Here is a 21,604-nt window from a genome sequence, read left to right on the forward strand (position 1 = left end):
TGCGTCCTTTGGGTCCTGAAGTCTTTGTGCAAAGATTCTTCTACCTCTCAGTCAATTAAGAGAAGGTACAAAATACCAGAGAAATGGCATTTCATAGCAATTGCGATGAACAAAGTATATAACCAGCTACTTTAAAAGCAGACTTTGAAATGCCACTGGCTTGCTTCATTCTGAGCACATTCCCAGGGAGAATGTCAGGTCGCATAACTCATTTGTTATCTTTACACAGAGGGGCTCCACGAAGTACCAGCCATCATAAAAATACTAACATTCCTTTTTTGAGGAAAACAAACAGAAAAGAAAAATGCAGCATCTCTTTCTCAAAGAAAAAAAAAAAGCCAGTTAGCACTTCAAAGATTACAGCATAGTCTGTAAATAACGATGTCAATACACCGGGGAGCTGCACTCCTCTTTGTTTAACAACAGGCCCGAGTTACTTAAATGGAGGTAGCAACGTTGCAGGCCTTCCCTGTGACACAAAACCACATTGCATGTTCATTTATACACACTCCTTGCATTTTATTTCCCTCAGTGGCTTAAAAAAATAAATTCCAAGAATTGCAATAGCGTAAGAACAGCATTTCAATCGAGCCTTATGTAAAGCACAGCTCTCCTCTGGGCAGCGTGCACCAAGCAACATCATCTGCTTTATATATACCCCATGAAGGGGAGTGTCAGGGAGGAAGCCGCAGTAATTGAGGTCACACCCTCCACATTTGAGAAGAAACCCCCCTCCCACATTTCTCTGCATCCACGGACACTTTTAGGTATTCACACAGCTAGCCATTTTAATTATATTTAAATATTTATCTCCAGAGTGGCTAAATTAGTAGGCATTTAATTTGAGTGATACAAACACACGCTGGCTGAGTGCTCTCGTTTGCCTGTAAATGTGAAACGCAAGCCACTGAATTAAATTACATGGCAAATGTCTACAGGTACCTCTGAGGTATCCGACATCCCACACAAAATCTGTGCCTCACATACTTAAACAGCAATCTCTCTTGCTTCAGAGGGAAGGAGGGAAGGGGAGGAGGGAAGGGGAGGAGGGAAGGAGAGGAGGGAAAGGTGGGGGGGGAGGGTGGGAAAGAGCTATGTTTTGTTTTGTTTTTTAAATCTCATTTGCAGTCGTACAGCTAAAGCTCAGAGATTAATAATAAAAGTGCATATGTGACAATGCAGAAACAAATGCTCTTCAATGTCAAATACAAAGAAAGATGCAAATCCCTTTTACTGTTAATTAACCAAGCTTTCATCTCAACTGCTCTGATCTGTAAATAAAGCTCACAAGCTAGTTTCAAACAAGTCTGGGAATTAAGCAAACAAAACAAAACAAACCCCAAAACCCTCAACCGAAATACCCCAACCCAGCAGTCTCCTAGCACTGGTTAGCTAATTATGTTTGCCACTTTTTATTCAGGGGGACCTAAATGGATTAAACCAGGTTAAAAGCAACAGTACTCTGGTGCTGGCCTAAGGGCAACAGCCCTCCTCTGAATACCATGGGCACCAGACACTGCCAATGGCTACCAGGAACCAAGGGATATCCAGAGTATTTTGAGATAAGAATGGGAAAGGAAAGATGGACAGAAGGATGGATGGGAAGACAGGCAGACAGAAGGATGAGAGAAAAGAATGAAGACTGGTCCTCAACACTAAACATTACATTCCCCTGCAGCTATGCCTAGCCCCTAAGGAGTCACTTTCCGAGCTCTTTACTGAAATTGTTCAGATCCTGTGGCGGGGGGAGGGAGAAGGAAGGAGGGAGAGGGAATGGAGGTTGAAAAGCCTTAAGCTAATTAAGCATGGCTGAGACATGCTTGATGAGATGGGAAAACCACAAAGCTTTTGAAAGGGTGAAAAATTTCCAACCATCTGGTAGTGCCAGTTGCAGAGAGAAAAAAGGGGCAAGACAAAGGGGCATCCAGGAGGTACAGGACTCCTTGGACTCCTTTAATTACTGGGTCACTGAGACCATTAGTGCTCCTAATGCCTGTGAAAGCCAGCGAAACAAGCTTAGGAGGCTCAGCAAAAACAACAGCTCTTAGGAAGAAAAGTATCTGCAAGAAAGCGAATCGAAGCTGCTTTCCCCAAGACACATCTGCTAATTAGAAATGATAGGTAATAGATGGGGGCAGCGAGGCCCCCAGATCAGAATGAGACTTTTTCCCATAACATCTCTACCCCTCTCCTCCAAATGCTCTTCTCCAAAGCCCCACAGATGGTGCTCTCTAAATTAATACCACCCCACCAGCCAGAACGAAGCTCTTGTTGTACTTGGCAGTACAGGTGAACAGCCTGCATTTCGGTTTCAAACTGGATGCCCCAGGTGCTTCATCAATATGGCGAGCAGCTGATGTGCTCCAGCCTCTTCAGGCCTGATTAAGGCTCATCTGTGTTTTCCCATCTCTAAGACTGGCTGGAGACAATCGCAGCGTTCAGAGGGCAAACTTCACACACCGGAGAGAAATGTGAGCTATCTTTGCTCTAAATGGCTTTGTCAGCCATGAGCTGTGAACTTGCCAGTGCCATCCAAATGAAGAGCCCTCCTCTGCCTTCTCCTCTCAAATGAGCTGGATACTGCTACAGCTGACTACAGGTGCAGGCTAGCAAAGAGCAAGCTGGTTTCCACACCAGAAGCTGTGACCAAACCTCTGCCAAAAAGCAGCGCTATGCTAACTCTCGCTTTGGGATGCGAATACATGCAGCTGATTTCCTTCCCTCCCACATGCAGATTCCTCTCCAATTATTCTGTCTGTCTGCTGTGATCCAGTCAGATTCACAAGCTGGCTATATCTATCCTTGGACGGGAGACCTCATTAAAAGGAGGAAGCGGTACCGGCAATCTAATGCATTGCTCTGCACTGCGGTCTCCAGGATCAGATAGAAAACCCAGGCCTTGACTACCTGTGGTTGTTGAATATCCTGTAGTAGTTGTGACAACAACAAAAGGCATTAACTCTACTCTTCGGCCAAATCTCAACGAGATTTTCTCTCCACTAAGCTCCCCTTGAAGGCTCATTTGGAAAGAGTTCCTGTGGCTTTAACTATCACACTTTTAATTCAGCACTGTTAAACACTGTCTGCGTTTAATGCCAGAGGGAACAGTTTCAGAAGCAGATTCTGTGATCTCTGTATATATCAGTTTCTAAGATAACTTGGGTTCCTTTAGATAGGTATCAAATATATATGTATTTCTTATCATCTGCTTTTCATGCTCCCACACTTCAAGAGCCAGCTGGATCTGCACGCAGAACTACATCCAGAAATCCTATTCCCCTCCATGTCCCATGTAATGGTGAAAGCAGGCAATATTAGAAATATTGGTTAAGGACTTGTTCCTTTTTTTTTTTCCTCTTCACTTTTTTAAGCACCCTTACCATGTTGCAGGGCCAGGAGATTCAAAATCAAGCTAAAAAAGCATTGGAACTTTTGGATACTTACCTGAAAAGCAGCTCTGCTCCAGCTAGCCCTTGATGTTGGGGGAGGAAAGGTGCTGCTGTACCACCATCTGGTTACTGACTCACCCAGCGCAGACTGTGCAGTTCAAGAAGTTTATATGTGCAAGCAGATTTATGATGACAATTGTACTAAGTGACCACACCAGCTGTACTTAGTATACCCTGGACAGTTATCTCTCTGTCTTCCGAAGTAGTAAGACAAGCAAAACGACAGAGCACATCAGTTTTGCCACTCCAAGATGAGCATGGGACTTGTTAGTTACACTCATGTAAGAGTAACGGTAAAATATCTGCTGTCCCAAGGAGGAGGTCCCAAAAAATGAGACCACAATGCTGGTCTCTTTTGGAGATCCAGCTTTCCAGACCAATGTGACCACCAGAAAGGAGCTCCTGATATCCAGAGGACTGGGTGTGTTGGTGGGGACCACACCAAGACACTGTGAACACGCAAAGCAAAACAGCAAGAGCCAGGGCCAGTGACTGAACCGAGATGTGACTGCAGCAGCCATGAGCATCCAAACCCAAGTGATGGAGAGGGACCATGCCAGTGCTTACCACTGCCCACGCTGGAAATAAATCTGAGTTCAAGTCCCTCTCCATGCTGGAAGAGGTTAAATCTTTACCCTCATGCCCTAGAGATCCCTGCAAGGCAGTTGTGAGGGAAAGCACCTACCATTCTTCCAATGCATGTTGGGCCACCTTCAACAAAATCGTGAGCTCTGTTGGGGTCCTTTCAACACTCAGGAATAAGCAAACCAAGAGGTAGTGCAGCTGCTCTACACTTGGAAGAGCAACTCCTGCTCAGTTTTCCATCCTCTGCACCCTCTGGGTCCTCAGCTGAGGGAGGCACCACACTTGGGTACCAGCACCCAAGGGGGAGATGCTAAGACACCACCCTGCTGAATACCTCCTCGTTTAGTCTTGCAAGCTTTTCTGCTAATTTTCCCTGTTGCCTAGACAGCTGGAGGAATCAGCCAATTTAATTTCCTTGAATCGAGCTGCTGGAGTTAGGTACTGATTTTTCAGTACAGTGACATCTTATTTTGAAGCACCTGAGGTATCTCCATTTGTGCTCATTTGACGCTTTTGTGCTACATTTCAGGCTGACAGAACATACAAACACATCCAGGGAATGTGCTTCAACTGATGAAACACCTTATAACCATGAGAGCATTTGGCCACAAATTGGGAATCTCAATTTTTTTTCCCCAGCCACCGAGACAAACGACTTTGCCACCCTGACCCCCTGACTACACACCGATTGTTAGCTGTAACCAGGGGGCAATGGAGAAAAGATTATTGACTTTCTCCTCTCAGAACACAGAACACGGTCTAACTGATTTTCTAGCCAGGTAAGAATCTTACAGCCTGTAAGTGACTGCTGATTTCCTCCACAGAGAAGATGCTGAATGTGTAAACATGCCATCTTTCAAGGGCTGTCAAGTAATGTGAGTATTGAGTGTTTTTTGACAGGATGCTGTAAATGGAATAAAGGCAGGTTTTGGCCTCTGCAGCAGCTACGATTACTGGCAGGGCTGTGCCCTTCACACTAGTGATTGGGGAACAAACAAACAAACAAACAAACCAGGCTGCACATCCAGAGAGGGAAATAATGAGACAATAGACTTACATGTCCCAACATTTCAGAGGAATGACCCTGCACCAGTGAAACGATAATGAAGGATGTTTTGTGCTTGAAGTTTGCCAGCTGCAGAAAGCTGTGGATTTTAAAACTCAGGACACAAGTAAATTCTGAACCTGGGAGTAAAATCCTTAATAAACATTTGAATAAAGAACAGTGTTAATCAGGTATGCAACAGTCACACTACCAGTATCCCATCAAGTATGTGGGTAAGTAAAAGACAATGCCATTCTGTACTCCTCATATTTCTCTTGGATCTCTCAAACAAAACCAAGTGTTTCGCCAGTTGCCTACACTCACAACTCAAAGTTCATTATCTAGAGCACCTGCTTTACTGGACCAACTTAATTATAGTTAATAACACCCACCTGCTCTGAAAGGACTTCCAGAGCTCATGCCAGACCCAAAAAAGGAGATGCTGAGCTTCCTGTTAGATGACAGGAAGTCCCAAATAGCTGCACTCCTGCACCAATACATTGAAATGCATGATAAGGATGCAGGTGCAGTCACAGAGATGCAGGAAGCGAGATAATTACCAGCTTCCTCCCTGGCAGATAATTCATGGTGACTAGAGACAGGGTCAGCTTGGGCTGTTGGGCTAACACTATGATGGGCCAGGTATACTGGTGGTGACCTCACATGCTCATCTGGAGGTGAAACGTGATGAAAACCAACCAAGTGGAGGAAAACTGTTCCAGATGGCAAGATCTGCTTGAGAGAACACTCACCTGTCAACTGCATTAGGAAAAGATGAGGGGACAGAAAACTTGCTGCCAAAAATTTATGAGTATTGGTCAGAAAAAACGAAGAGGAGATCCAGAGGTATGAGGAAAGGGTAATGCTTCAAAGATTGGAATGAGATCAGGTGGGGTTTTTCCTGCTCGGGGTCTGCAGTAGTGAGAAGCAGATTTTAATCAAGGCAACCTCCACTTCACAAGTTGTAGACACATCTTCCCCCTCCCTGTGTAACAGTTCCTCCTTGTACAGCACTGGCTGCCTTCTCTAAGCACCAGGGGCAATGGCACCTATGAGGCCACAGTGTACCTCCCCCCAAGAGAGCCAACGCTGCGGGCAGAGCAGAATTAAAGTGTGCCTCCCTGAGCTACCTGATAGTATGCAGAGTAAACATCACCTCATATGAGAACAAGGTTAACTACTTACCCAGGCCAGTGGGCACAGATACAGCTATAAAACTACTGACAATGTTGCTCCCCTGCTCCCATAAAAGAACAAGCAAGGGCATCTTTTCATCCCGATCCTGGGATATATACTTCTTTCTTTGAATTCTTTCCTGTTCTGTGCTTGAAATAAAAGACAGTTCTCCTAAACATCCCCTCCTGACTCACACTGTGTGTGGTTTATTCCACACTTAATTGTGACCACACTCCACTCACTCTGTCTCGTGATAGAGTGGCTAAGGGTAGTTTCTTTCTTTGGCTAAGGGTAGTTTCTTTCTTTGCTGCCCTAAGCACGTGGTCATTTGAAGAGAGGCTGAGGGAGCTGGGCTTGTTCAGCCTGGAGAAGAGAAGGCTGCAGGGGGACCTCACTGCAGCCTTCCAGTCCCTGAGCAAAGAAACAGGAGGGAAATCAACTTTTTAAAGGGGCAGACAATGGCAGGACAAAGGGAAATGGATTGAAGCTAAAGGAAGGAAGGTTAAAATTAGATATTAGGGGGAAGTTTTTTACAGAGAGAGTGGTGAGGTGCTGGAACAGGCTGCCCAGAGAGGTGGTGGATGCCACCTGCAGGTGTTCAAGGACAGGTTGGATGGGGCCCTGGGCAACCTCCAGGCCTGGAGATTGGTGGCCCTGCCTGTGGCAGGGGGATTGGAACTCTCTGATCCTTGGGGGTCCCTTCCAACCCAGACCATTCTATGATTCCATGATTTACATTTATTGAATAGCTCTAGAACAGTGCAATGCTCTGGGCAGCGCAGTACCACCATACGTAACGTAAGCAAGGGCAAGCACAGAATTTCCCATTCCCAGAGCCAGCTCAGCTGGAACTGTGTGTGTTCTATCACAAACTTTGCCAAAGGCAGTAGGATCCCAAAATGCAAGCAGGGCACAAGAACTCAAAATTTGTCCACAAGGGATGAAATTCCTTCCCTGTGTAGCTCCCTGCGCTCCACTGGTCTGCTGGGCCTATTCTAATTTAAGAACAAAGTTCTTGCTGTCGCAAGCGGGAGTTAAGCCCACTGTTCAAACAGACGCCTGTGTAGCCATAGAGTGTATTTAAAAATGGAGCCATTTCTCTGGAGGTGCTAAAGCTAATTTCCAGATACACTGCTAACTCTGGTGCCATCTGTAACAGTGCAGTCCTTGGCCAGCGAGCCCTACTTTTTCAATATGTTACAGGAAAAAGTTTCTGAAACATCAGTGTCTCTCACATGTTCCTTTCACTTGCTGCTCGGGTGCTATATGAGATGATTTGAGAGAGATGCACATTTCATTTGCATAAGGCACCACTGCCTCTCCGGAAATTTGAGCTAAAACCAAAGCCTAGTAGGCTTGGACACCACCAGAAGAAACATGGATTGCATTAGCTTTACAGTTTTCATGTGCTAAAAGGGCATTATCGGTATCTTAAAGCCTTGTAGCTTCCAAGTACAAAACATGTAACATCATATAATACTATTATAAACATACGAGGACCTAGAATGACTTCATTGCATCTGCTTTTCAGCAGGATTCTCATGACTTTATATTTTTTGGCATTCCTACCATGGAAAATAAAAATGAAAATGGCACTTCAAACTGTTCCATTAAAAACACTCAGTTTCTCCTCCAGCTTCTCTGAGGATTTGATTATTTCTTTTTAATTTCTTTTTATTTCCTGGATATGGAAGAGAGTTCTAAAAATTATTTTACTTGATTTAATGCTGAGTGTGTTTCAATTCAGTACTGTAACATGAGTTAATTAAACTAAACAAAAGCTGCATTGTCAACACCTTCAGCAAGAACAAAGAGGTGATGTTTTTAAATTAAATAAAAATTGCCAATTCATAATAGTATTTCTATTCTGCTTGCTGAAAATGTAATGAAGAAAGCAATCAAATACACACAATAAACCTTAAACACTATCATTGTTAAAGTATTCCCTTTTCTTGTTTCTTTTCTTCTTTCCCTTTGGCTTCTTGTCTTGTACCCTACCATCAAGCCTGATAATACAAAGTGACTCTGACAGCAGGCAAAATGTTCAAGCTGAAAAATTCCTCATGTTTTCTACTTTTTATTAGAAAAGCACACAGAAAAAACATATTGCCTGTCACTGGAAGAGATGAAAAATAATTAAAACTTAAAATTGATGTCACCCCACCTATTCTTTACATACATTCAGGCTAGAATCTGATATATGGAGAATAATGAAAAGAAACAGATTCCTTCAGTGGCAGGAGAATCACCCATGACTTCCTCCCCCCCTCACTATCTGGAGCAGACTAATGACAGTCTAACCACCACCCCATCCTGACAATGGCACAGTGCTGCTCAGCCTGGCACAGGCAGCACCCTTGGGTAAGGCCTGCAGGGGCCTGCGCCCCTTTCCCGCCTCTCCCGGAGCCAAGGATGAGCATCACTTTGGGCAGCATCTGCTGCCTGACACGGTGTGAGCTCTGCGCTGACCTCTGCTTAGAAAAGTAACAAATCCCACCACCTCCCAGTCCTGCTGGTGCATACCTCTGGTCGTGATGGCCTGCAAGGGGACATGGACCAGCACAGCCGGTCAGCAGAAGTGCCGCTCTCTCCTAATAACCTTGCTGATCTTTCACCATCAGTGAATTGCTGACAGCAGCTACCCTTTGCTGGTACAAGAGCCTGGAGAGCCCAGTACTGAACTGGCAAAGCCACCACAAATACAACTACAGACACCAGGACCAAAGCCCCCAGTCCTCTTCTGCAAGCCATGACATCCAAGTGGGGCACAGAACCTGCTCACAGGTGGGTCAGCCTCACCAGTCCTCAGCTACCCCATTCCATACCTATGTAGGACATCTTTAGTGTGCTCATGAAATTCAACATACCATTTATATACTTGGAAGACAACGCCATCCCCCCCTTCCAAAATCAGTATTTTGCTAGGGTAAGGTTTCTTTTCCCTGCCAACAGTTATGGTCTTCGCTACTTCCAAGGGGTGTAGAAATTACCTGGATATATTTTTCTGCTACAACTATGATGCCTGCAGATGAACAAAGTACTTTGCACAGGCAATACAGATCAAACAACACTTGGACTGCCACAGAGTTGTTTTCCTTCTTAGCAGGGGTGGGGTGCATTCCTCACACCCTTCCCCTGCTCCAGTGCGGAGTCCCACCCACAGGAGACAGTCCTTCATAAACTTGAGTCCTTTCCCACAGGGCTTCAGCTCTTCCCCAGCTGCCCCAGCGTGGGTCAGTCATGAATCACAGAATGTCTCTCAGTCTCTCAGGCCCAGACTGCTCCAGTCTGGTACTCCACGGGGTCACAAGTCGCCGTCGTAGTGTCCTATCGCCCCCAGCAAACCTACTCCAGCGTGGATCTCTTACTCATCTCTATGTGTCTGCCTCTCTCCATGGGCTGCAAGTATTGGCAGAGGCTTGCATCAATATGGGTCACAGCGTCTCCCATATGTCTCTACCTGCTCCAGCTTGGGCCCTCTCCACAGGCTGCAGGTGGAGTCTCTGCTCCCTGCCCTCTTCCATGGGCTGAGGGGAACACCTGCTCCACCATGCTCTTCTCCACGGGCTGCAGGGGAATCTTATTCTCTGGCACCTGGAGCACCTCCTCCCCACTTTTCTTTGCTGACCTTAGTGTCTGCACAGCTTCTTACATCTTCTCATTCCCTTCTCTGGTGGCAAAAAGTGTCTGCTTGTGTTGGGTTTTTTTTTTTTTTTCCTCTTAAATGTGATTTCCAGAGTGCTGTGAACGTTGCTGATGGGCTCGGTCTTAGAGATGAGTCCAGCCTTGAGCTGGCTGGTGTTTACTCTGTCAAGCCTAGGGAAAGCTTCTAGCTGCTTCTTGCAAAAGCCATCCCTGCAGCCCCACCATGCAAAAACACAGCAGTCTAAAAAGATCTTTCTCAAGTAGTATTTCACAATGTCATATCAAAGGAAGTCATTATTTTGACATTATTTATGACTGTACCAATGTATGTAAAATCCTATAAATGCCTAAGGCTGAAACTATAAAAACCAGAGAGCTATTTTCCTCCAAGTTTTGGAATATTTCATTCTCTCCAAGTTCATGCCATAAAATTACCTCTCTTGCTAATATACAGATGGGTAAATGACCTGAAAATCTAGCTGTTTAAGTGAGGAATGGACAAGACAATGTCTACAGAGTTACATAGCTATTCATGTCACAAAGACTGTTGAGCAAAACTGGGCTTAGTTGGATCAGAAATCAGGCAGAATTCAAATTTACAGTAAACAGGCACTGACCAGACTGCCAAAGGAGATCACACATTCTGCAAATCAATTAACTGTGAAACCACCCCCAGCCCAGTCCCAAGCCTGCCTTAACATGGCATGACTCTCATACAGTTCCCTAACCATGGTGTAAAACAGGCCAAGATGCCACTGCACCAAAATACTAATTGTAAAGTCTTTGTCCTGCTTTTAAGCTAAATCCCTAGAAACCTTAATATCCTTTATATAGGCATTAATTATGGCATTTTGCTCCTTGATTGTGCTTCAGCAACAACCTGCTTCTGCATTTCTGGAAATAAAATAAACGTATCCTTTGCCTTGGGAGGATGCTACCCAACCACTCTAAATTTATTATCCCAGGTCAAGCTCAAATCATGTTCTAAACAACACAATAAGGCAAAATGTTTTATCTCAAGTACAGAAGAAAGCCAACAGAGAAATAACAGCTAATTCTGTTCATCTTCCAGAGCTCTGATAGAAAAATGATCCTCCAAAGATTTCAGCAATGATCAGTGAGGGAAATTATCATATCTAATGTGTTGAAGAAGGGAGATTGAAAGAGGTGGGACATAAGATAGATGGAAGAGCGGGTTCAGAGAAGGAAAAGGCTACACATTCAAATAGATAAACATGAGTTCTCTTTCCATGTCCTGCAAATTGTGCTATGGAAAAACTGTCCTGATTAAAACTACAGCTAAATGCTGAATGCCTGGTCATTACATTGTGACAGGACTATTTCCAAGTGTACATACAAAGGGACTGCCACGTACACTTACCTAGTCAGCAAATAGGTCAGTGATCACCACTTACTCTGTTTTTTAATAAAGGGATTTGAGAATATTCCCTAATCTTATAAGAAACACAGGTTTTTCATTATTCTTTTGTGAACTAGAATGAGTGAATTATAGTAGCTGGGAAAAAATAATTAAAAGGCATCTTAGTTTGCCTTTTTTCTTCAGTTGCTCATGAGTAATATAGAACTTTAAGTTATGGTGGGGAAGAAAAAGTTAATAATTTGGCACATGCTATATTTTATTACTAATGTTGGAAAAAGCAACAGCAGGTTTTCATGAAACACACAGAGTTACTTACACTGTCAAATTCTTCAGGGTAACATGGCTTGTTTCTTACTGCTGGCAATTGGAAATGGTAGTGAGACTGCCAAGCCTGATTCTTTGTTCCTATGGGTTCCTGGCACAGCCCAGAATCTCAAAAGCACCAGGAGATCTGTGACTCCTTGGTAATACATGCACTACAGCATCAAGCCAAATAAACTATACAGAAAGGATCCTCTGAGCCCTAAAACTCACCAAAACACATAGATGAGCTGGTAATAAAGTTGCACAATCAGATCAGAGGCTTACTTATGTATATTTTTTTCAGAAGTTTGTGAAAACTGAGACATGCCTCAAACTGAGCAAGAAACAGTAATTTTTCCATGGAAAACCAGATCACTGGAAAACCAGATCACTGAAAAACTTCTAAGCATGCTTCAAAGCTACAATCAGTGACTAAGCAGAAATCTAGCTTTAGGTTGGAAAAGGGACTTTGGTCTTTGTTGGTCATTTAGTGGCTTCCATGCCTCCAGTGCTGTGGACAGCACAGGTCACAGATGACTCCCATTAACCTAATGGCTCCCCATGAGAGAGAGGAGAGGGGCAGCTATATGCTCCTTTGCTCCAGGGTGAGCTTGGCAACACAAAAAGAGTATCAGATAGAATGAAAGAAAGAAAGTGAAAGTCTTAACTTCCTTCCTGTCTCAAAACCATGAAGACGCACCCATTTCTTTTCCCAAAGACAGTACGATTGCAGGAAGCTAAAGATGTTACCCTGTAGGTAGACTCCACACATCACCTCCTCTTACTGAACTGATCAAGAACTCCCTTAAATCAATAAGACTCCTTCTGTGAACTTCAATAAGCTTTGGATTAGACAGATATTGCATGGGAGCAATACCTGAGCCCCCAGGTATTTTGGAAATATGTTTGGAAAGAACCTTTCACTTGCTTAGTACTTGAACCTTTTAAATCAGGGGCAGGAAAAGGTAAAGTGCCAAGAACAACCCTTTTCTGACATTACCTTCTTTTCCTTAATGTTGCAAATTTCAATAGTAGGTAGAACAGATGGTGAAATATAATCTCTCCACTGAGAACTAAATGACAGTGACTAGCTGTAGGGGACACTAAGGTACTAAAGAGAAGGAAATGTACAAATAATGAAACTACATTTTGTCCAACTTGCTTTTGATGAGGCATAAAATAAAATGTAAATAATTTCTATTAGGACGAAATTAACATAACTACTTTGGTATTTGCAATCAGAGTGAGCTTGTATTATATAACCTGGATTTGCAACCGAGGTAGCGCAATACCATTTCCCTGGATTTGAAGTAAGGATTACATCAATCCTATTTTCACCATCCATAATAAAGCACAAAACAGATACCATTAACATGACTGATAATAAAGTGATGTGATTAGTCACAGCTTGGATAGGCAATAACAAAAAACCCCAAAACCATCAGGAGAGGAAACGTTTAGCTGTATATGAACAAAAGGGTTCTATTAACCTCGGTTGGCAATGAAGAGAAGTGTCAATATTACTAACACAGGTTTGCAATTAAATTGGTGTCAATGTGGCTAGGAAAAAGAGTTCATAATTAGGCCAACACAGTTAGTATTGACCTGAGCTTTCAATGAAAATCATGTCTGTGTTTTAATTTGGAACTGTAAAATTCATCCATGCGCTCCACAAATGACCATATAATTATTAACTTGCAGTTACTTTGCAATTAGAGATTTACATAGTATGTTATTTTTATATAGTCACCTGCCTGTTACAAATAGTGAGCTGTAGCGTCTGACACAAACTTCAACATCCCTTTGCAAAAGCATTATTGAGGATTTAAATACTTTACTCCCAGAAAAAAAAATCCTGCTTCAGGAAGATTCTGTGTTCCTGCTCCAATTATTGGTTTCTTTATTAGAAATACTAGTTTTAGTTAATTACTAGTTAAATCTTTATTCATGACCTCACAAATAATTATCTTACCCATTTATTGTAAATACTCTTGATGCTCCTAGAAAACATGATCAAGAGGGTACTTAAATGGACATAAATTGGTCGTTTAATCAGCCTTGTGCATGTAAATGCAAAAAACCAACAAGAATAGTATTTATCTTAAAGTCACTTTAGAACCTGAGCATGCTCTTTTTTGCACTTATTTTCCTATGGAAATCCAAGTCAAATACGTCAAGACAATATCCAAGGATAGGCTAAAAAGGACTTTTTCTTAGGAAAAAAATAACCTAAAACACTTTTATGTGCTCTTTTCGTGTTTCCTCACAAAGGAAAGGATAATGCAAGCCCAGCTGCATTCTCTGTCTCAATCTATTTCATAAGTAGCCTCACCTCCTTCTTTGTCTTCTTTTCCTCCTCCTTCTTTTTCCTTTGCACTGTGAATCAAAGGTATGTCAACTTCTGTTGTGTCTTCCTGGTTCAACAATGGCTCTGAATAAATTTGATAAAAGGACGAGGGACAGTAAGGCTTTTCGGAATGGACATAAAAGGATTAACATGCACTAGAGAGATTACCATTAAAAACACTGGCAAAGGGAAAGGATCCTTTTCCCCAGAGGACAGATACAAAAGCTGATTCAGGGAAATCCAAGGGGCTATAGCTGAGAGCAAGGCCTTGATCCTTTAAGATGCTGAGCTTTCTGGGATTTAGTATAAAGTCCCCATGTGCCTAACTCCAAGCATGGGCCTTCACCAGCACTCATCACAAGCCAGAGACACACGTACTCAAGTGTTTTGCTGGACTAGGGACAGGGCATTCAGTACTTGGTACAAGGCTGAAGTGCATGTCATCAGGAATAGGAAATGCAACACTCATTCCTTTCTCTGACAGTCCCAGCCAGCTTTTATCACTGAGAATCCATTGATACTCCCCGGCCCAGGGTTGAATTTAGAGTTACTATGAGAAGATCTGATTCAACAGATCTAGCTTTGTAGGTTTGGAGAAAAAAAGGGAACTTAAACACTGCTGGTAATATCTGAGCAACAAGTAGTGGTTTTGCCCATTCATGTTGCTCCTTGGTTTCAAGGCACAAGCAGTACCTTCTATTTCCATGCAGGAGCTCTGGGAATCTGCCCCAGTTTTCATCTCCTCCTCTGCAGAAACATCTCGTTGTCCTGTTAACATGACAAATAGAAAATTGCATCAGCATGTCATCAAAACAGCAAGTTCACCAAAACAGGACATGAACCTAACATATAACATGGTACCTTTTAGCCAAGTACAGCTGTTTTCTATAAATTGCACTACACTGGACTTATTTTATATATGAAAATATCACTTAACAAACTCTAATCATTAAGTATGTTAAATGGCTGGTCAAAACTGACCCTGCATCACTTTTTATTTCTTCTTCTGTAGCTCAGCCTTGACACACTGTTTCTCACAGGAGCTGTTGCAAAGTGCTTGCACTTCACATCTTAGCAGGAGGAATAGAAGCACCCCACAGGCTATTAGAACAACAACAAAAGGACAATAATAACAATAACACCCAAGATCATTATCATTAAATCCACATATTTGGAGACAAGTGCCTTTTCCAGCAACACCTGAGATTACTGCACCACAATCAGTTGGAACACAACAACCTCTACTAGCCAACAGCGTTTTCTTAAGGCAGCAGAGGTCAGGCTGGAAACCACTGGATACCAAAACTGGAAGAACTAAGGTTTCCAACTAGTTCATTATCTCTGTCTTAAAAAGTTTTGATACAAAACTTTACCTTCAGCTTGATCTTGTTCACATCCCACAGGATGCACTGGGTCACTCTCTCGTGCATCTTTGGAGTCTTTCAGGGAGTCTGAGGAAACAGCAAACAAACAAACAAATCCTGCAGCAGTTTTCATGCTGGAAAAGGCTGATAGTTACTTTAGACACAAGTAGCCCTTAGGTGCTAGCTTCATACTTGGCATTCTGATACACTGACAGATTTTCTATCTGTTTAGTCGCTTATATACTACAAAAGTACACTCGTGGGTTTCAATTTTTCAGATTGATTTTGAAATCTGTACACTCACAGAGCAGTTTTTTGCCTGCAGTACAAACCTTAACCAAGGAGCTGGCAAGTAGGGACATGCAAGGATAATCAACAATGCTACCAAAATTGTTACTTCTAATGAATGGAGGGACACAAAGCTATGGGAAACAGGATGAAACACCTACTTGACAGAGTGATTTCTTATTTGTTTAGAACAACACTTTTCATGGTTGTAATTCCACAAGCTTGACAAATGTTAAATCCTATAATTTCCAGTGCAAATCCAAACCTGATTTCCCATGATGACAGGACTCCCAAGGTCATTATTGTGGCTGACTGATTTTCCTTTTTGGGCAGACCATCAAAATGAATGACCCAAAGGCATACCCTGAACCAGCAGCACGGTGAGGCTTAAACTAGACAAGCTAAGTCCAATCATTACTCAATCCTCAGCTGTCATAAACACCAGGCATGATTTTGTTGTGTCAAATGGCACCTTCTGACAACAGTCACTCCTTTATTTTTGTGTGGTGATGGAGAAACAGAGTCAGGAAATCCCAGCCACACAGCCACCCATTTTACCTCTGCTCATCTGCATAACACAGGGCTTCCACTGGATAAAGAACCTTGTTAAAAGCCAATGCTGATCTGATTGGACATTTCTGCAAACCACAGGGGTAAGTACACTTGAGGTCATAACAAGGGTGACAGTATCTGTGGTACAGAATGGAATGCTTTCCAAAATGCTGGCAGATGGGAAACTTAAGTAACAGCGCATGACAATAAATGACACTATGACAGCATTGCTACAGCTCCACTTCTGGAAGGTCCCTTCCTATAATATAGCAGAGTAAATCTCACAATATACCAAAGGATGCCCCTGTAAAACTCTGTTCCTGAAACTTGCCAAGAATAATCTCTGATGAATAAGGGGGAAAGCTGGGTTGTTAACATCTGATCCAAATTTAATAATCTGTAGAAAAGGTATGCACTGAAAGTGTGTGGCTTTAATTAACTGCAAATAATCCCCCAAGGCAAATATTTAATTACCTGCACAGCTTCTTGCTTCTTTCGTGGCATGACAATAAGTTTATAAATCTAAGTTTGAAAGCAGAATATCTCACTGACATACAATTTGCTAAAATTTGCCCTTGCCGCACTTTTTTTCACCCTACTGTGGATTTAAAACACTATTCACTGCTATCAGCTAGACCACCATGCTGGCCTTTCATATGAGGATACCACATTGTGCTCTGAGTTACAGGGGATTACCCTATCAGCTCAAATCAGAGCAAAAATAAATGAGAATTTCATCAAATTCTGAGTTTAATCAAAAAGCAAGCCAAAGGACCTCTTGGTATAAACTTGAATGGCACTAAAAATCTGCAAGGAATTTTTTAACCAAACTTTGAATCCACTGAGTGAAATTCTGGCTTTGCTGAAGTTTTTGCCAAAGCTTTCAGGATATCAAAAAAGCAAAGATTTGTGGCTCCATACCCTAAATTAATATAAAGCTTTTTCTGTATGATTTAGCTGCATGTTTGTAAAGGGAACTGTACTGACATATCTGGAACCAGAAGTCCTCTGCTTTAAATGCTGTGCAGCCAGGGCTCAGACACAGCCCTTTACACAGCCAAAAGTGATGATAAAGTGCAGTATTACCTGCTATGAGTGGGAGAGATCCATGCAGCTCTGTCCCATCAGGCCCTTAGAGCTGTCTTATCCTGCACCTATGGCACAGTATGTCATACTCCCAGGCCTGCACCTTTAATCTCAGATCCTAAGTGCCACCTTTTCTTCCGCAGTGAGGAACAACACCAATTTCATGCACAAATCAGTCGCCAGCATCAGAAAAACAATTACACACCTTGGTCAATAATAACAAATGGAGTTTTTAAGGACCCTCATGCTTGGCTGATGCATGGGCCCCATTCATTGCTGCTGCTTGTCAGCAAGCATCATGCAGCATAAGGCAAACTGTAGTTATCACACAGTGTGAGGAATTGTCACTACTCCCACACATTGGCACAGCTGGTAGCCCGAATCGGTGAGCATTGAGCGTCAGCGTCAGGCACTACTGCCAGAGACCACCAATGCTATTTGGCACATCACCACACATTCCCATAGCTGGCTCCACACAGTTTACTCTTATGGGTTTGTAGTTTTGTGTTAAACTTCCATTCGGATCATCAACAGTTTTCTAATTGTTCCAGGGATCAAGAGAGAAATTTCATTGTACAGAGTTCCAAATTATCCCCAGCAATATACAATGATAATTTTGCAAAAGTAGGGTTTTGTAAAGTGTGTTTCAGAAAAGAACAGAATGTGGACAGGAGTGACTGCCTAACTGTAAGACTCTGTCACTCTTATTTCAGCAGCAGAAATCAGACTCTGCATTAGTATGCAGATTCTGAGTTTCAAAATCTTTAAGGTCAAGACCAAGTCAAAGATTTCTTCTTTTCAAATGCAAATATTAGAACAAATATTCAAGCCAAAAGGTCCAAAGACAGATTTACTTTTAGGATTAACAAGAATAAAATAAATCAAAGGAATAAACCCAGATTTATGAAGAAAATCTGAGTCAAGCAAGAGTAAAAGAGTAAGACCAAATACACTGGTCAACAAAAGCTGTTCCCAAAGTGGATACAAGGCAAGAGTGCCACCTCCATTTCAGCTGGCAAACAGCAGTGAAAATCCTCAAATGCTGATGATATCCACATTTCTGAGTGAAAGTTTTCAGTGTGGCAGTGTCATTTCTTGGGCTTAGCTGGTCCTCTGTGCTCTCTTACACCTTTAAAGCCTTATGCAACTGGGCATCAGACAGTATCATAGTCCTAAATGACTTCAGGGCCTACAAGAGCTGTGGCCACCCTAAAGCCTTCATTCATCTTCAACTGGCTAGGAAACGAACTGATTTTTTTACATGGCATGAAGCTGCATTAGTCTTCTCCTAACATAGCTACTTAGCTGTTAAGTTATACTGGGGGATCCAAGCCAAAACACTATTTTGCAGCTTAGCTTTGTGATAATTTGTCAATAACACACACTGGGCACTATTTACCTTGGGTAACCACAAATTTGGACTCTAAGGGTTAACACTGCTACAGGCAGGACTGAAAATAACCAGTCTTTCTGATACTACACTGGAGCACAGTTCCTAACTCATTACTGATCCCACATGAATGAACCAAACATGACATTTAATGACAAAATTGAACTGAAGATAGGCCACTTTTATCTACTGCACATCAGGCACCGAAGTGCTCACTGAAGTCTGAGCATCCCTTAGGTCCTTCAAACCTGCTCTTACTTTGTGGTTGGAGCAATTGTCCACGTCAGGAGTGCTTGGCTCTGCACCCCTGTGTTGTACTGAAACAACTGTCTCATGGGGCTGCATGGTTGAATGCACCTGGAAATTGGCCCCAACCTTTAACGGTCTGTGAAGAAAACATTTAGACTTTAGGTAAGCTGATCAGGATAGTCTCCAAGCACATTCCCTGTTCCAATATATCAAATACAGGTTGAATTCAGCTCCAAGAAGACAGTGTAGCTAGCAATAAATTATCAAACCTACTCTTCCTGCCAATAATTGGGCACTATTTTGTCTAAATCCTACATAACCCCCCCATGCTTTTCCATGCCATTCATATTATTTTTTTGACTGTATGAAGCAACGCTGCTCAAACAAAATTTTTCAAATGCTAAGGAAGAGGAGAAATGGTAAGATCTGAATGTTAAGTGGTTTTAATGATCTTTTAAAATTCACTTCCCCAGCTACTCTCTGTATGGCTTATTTACTGAGTCATTTCTAATGTGCAACACACCTGGGTCCTGCACACAGCATAGATAAATCACCGTGTTTTAGGGAGCTGTAAGAAGATTAAAGAGGGAAAAAGCTGGTCATTATGAAAGAAACAGGTTCAGTGCATTTTATTTTTTAAGCATGATACTGTGAAAAATGACTGGAATATTTCCAGAATGAAAGAAATCAAGCAGTCCAGTCGTCTAAAATTACAGGTAATGGTGTGCACGGAGGCTGCCACATGATTAGGGTATTCTTTTGCCTCATAAACTGAGGAAAATGTGTTAAAATGAAGTACTATAAAACGGTGATTTATGAGAAGTTAGGGAGATACTCTTGAGCTTTGACTTTAAAATGTTATTTTTATATCCACCAAGATTTCATTTTAATCTATCTTTATGACAGATTAGATTTACTGGAGCCTGAGTTTATATGGCTTGGTAAAACAGACCTTTTTAGGTGCAACAACCTGTAGAGATATTTTTGCAAGTGTCCGAGTAACAGGCCAGGCAGTTCATCTCTGCAGGTGGGGTCCACAGAGTAACGCTCCCACCTGCCCACGCTTCGAGCACACAGAGGGGCATCTCCTCTAACCTCACCTTCTGTCTACAAGAGAACTTCAGGCCTCAGGCACAACTGGTATGATAACCATGCGTGTCCCACTGCTGCCATAAGTGGCAGAGCCTGTTGTACAGAGCTCTGGGAAAGGGAAAAGATGAGCAAAACCTGTCCACCTCAGTCCGACCCCTTCCCAAGAGCAGCTGAAGGTAAAGGTTGAAGCAAATACATTCTTGCATTGGACTGATGGGAGCGCAGCTGGATGGCTTCCAGGTCAGCTAATATTTAAAAATAAGTAGGATCTAAATAAGCCAGTTAAGCAGATTAACATTAACCATTGCAGCTGCCTGTACTAATGGAGGGTAGAGCAGAAATACTAGAGTACTTTATGGGCTGGACCACCCATAGCAACGCTACAGGTAAGTCAGATGAAAAGTGAGTAACCTGCCTTATGTACAGCTTAAAGTGACCATTATGGAGGGCGTTAGGAGAACAGAAGAACACTTGTTTGGATGGCGATGGTTATGCACCTGGTTTAAAAACAAACAAGCCCAAACCACCCCACTTTCTTTGCATTAGCCAATTTGCTTTCATAGAAATCCTTCTAACCAAGGGAGAGTAAAATGTTATCACTGCAGCTGGCATGCAGAGCCCCAGCTACCATTGGGGGTGTTGAAACTCTGCCATTAAAAAGGTTCTTTCAGTTACCTATAATTGAAAATTTTCAGGCTGAAATTTTCCGGGTCTAATCATAGCCCAAGGGCGAAGTAAAACCATTTCATTGGTAGCTGCTGAGTGCTCAGCACTCCTGAAAATCAGGTCATTCATTTAGATGTCTTAATATATACTTAAGAGCTGATTTTAAACACCTCCTTTTGAACATATTGGCCTTTCAGTCAATCGTTTTCACCCACTTATCAATGTCTAATTTTCGATTTGCAGAGCTCCCCTGCATTTGAAATACTCGATCTTTCCGTTTACCCCTGCTCAATCATTTGTGTGTTTAGGACATGGAGATCTTTCTCCCTGGAGAGAACTACAGCTGGCTAAACAGGAACTTTATATACATTATGCTTTACAGGCAGGATACTTGCAGGCTTCCAGGTTGCACAAAGTGAGTTTTTAGGGCTAACCTCTAGCCAAGGCATAGATCTAATTCTGTTTCTGACAACATAAACTCTCCAGCTGACTGAATCTGACTCCATTTCAGACACTGTAGGAAAATAGTGACTTACTTTAAATGGCACTCCCCCAGGAGCACAGATTTTGGTGAACACCTGGAAATAATTAATCGCTACTTTATTTTTAAAATTAATTAGCATGTTATTTAATTTAGTTGACCTTCAAATGAAAATTCAGTTCTTATTATGATCTGAGGGTATAGAATCACGATTATATATATATGTAGTGTAGTATAGGAATTGATCTGAGAGTATAGAATCACGATTATATATGTAGTGTGTAGTATAATTATGAAGAGCAACTCTCGCTCAGCTAGATAATTATGTGGAACAGCTTGTGAAGAAGAAGGGGAGTCTTTTTGTTTTTCCTTAGCAAAGGGATTATTTCTGAAGGCCTTGTACTATCTCGAGGAGAAGATAAAAGAGTGAGAACTCTAAGATGGAATAATGTCCATCCCGTTACCTCCTTATTAAAGAAAACAGGTGGCTGATAAAGGATGCGAA

The 21,604-nt window shown here is 42.3% G+C and overlaps 1 protein-coding gene across 1 annotated transcript in view; it reads right to left on the reverse strand.

Annotated features, from left to right (window-relative positions):
- Positions 1-21,604, reverse strand: part of MACROD2 (mono-ADP ribosylhydrolase 2) — an 888,911-nt gene that overhangs the window by 23,404 nt on the left and 843,903 nt on the right. The window contains exons 14-16 of the mRNA XM_084260985.1: positions 15,305-15,382; positions 14,625-14,699; positions 13,917-14,015 (exon numbers count right to left, since the gene is read on the reverse strand). Coding sequence (XP_084117111.1) covers positions 13,917-14,015; positions 14,625-14,699; positions 15,305-15,382 — 252 coding nt within the window. The remainder of the gene's footprint in view (positions 1-13,916; positions 14,016-14,624; positions 14,700-15,304; positions 15,383-21,604) is intronic.

Source organism: Gallinula chloropus (genome assembly GCF_964237585.1).
Source record: "Gallinula chloropus genome assembly, chromosome: 3".
Taxonomy (NCBI): Eukaryota; Metazoa; Chordata; class Aves; order Gruiformes; family Rallidae; genus Gallinula; species Gallinula chloropus.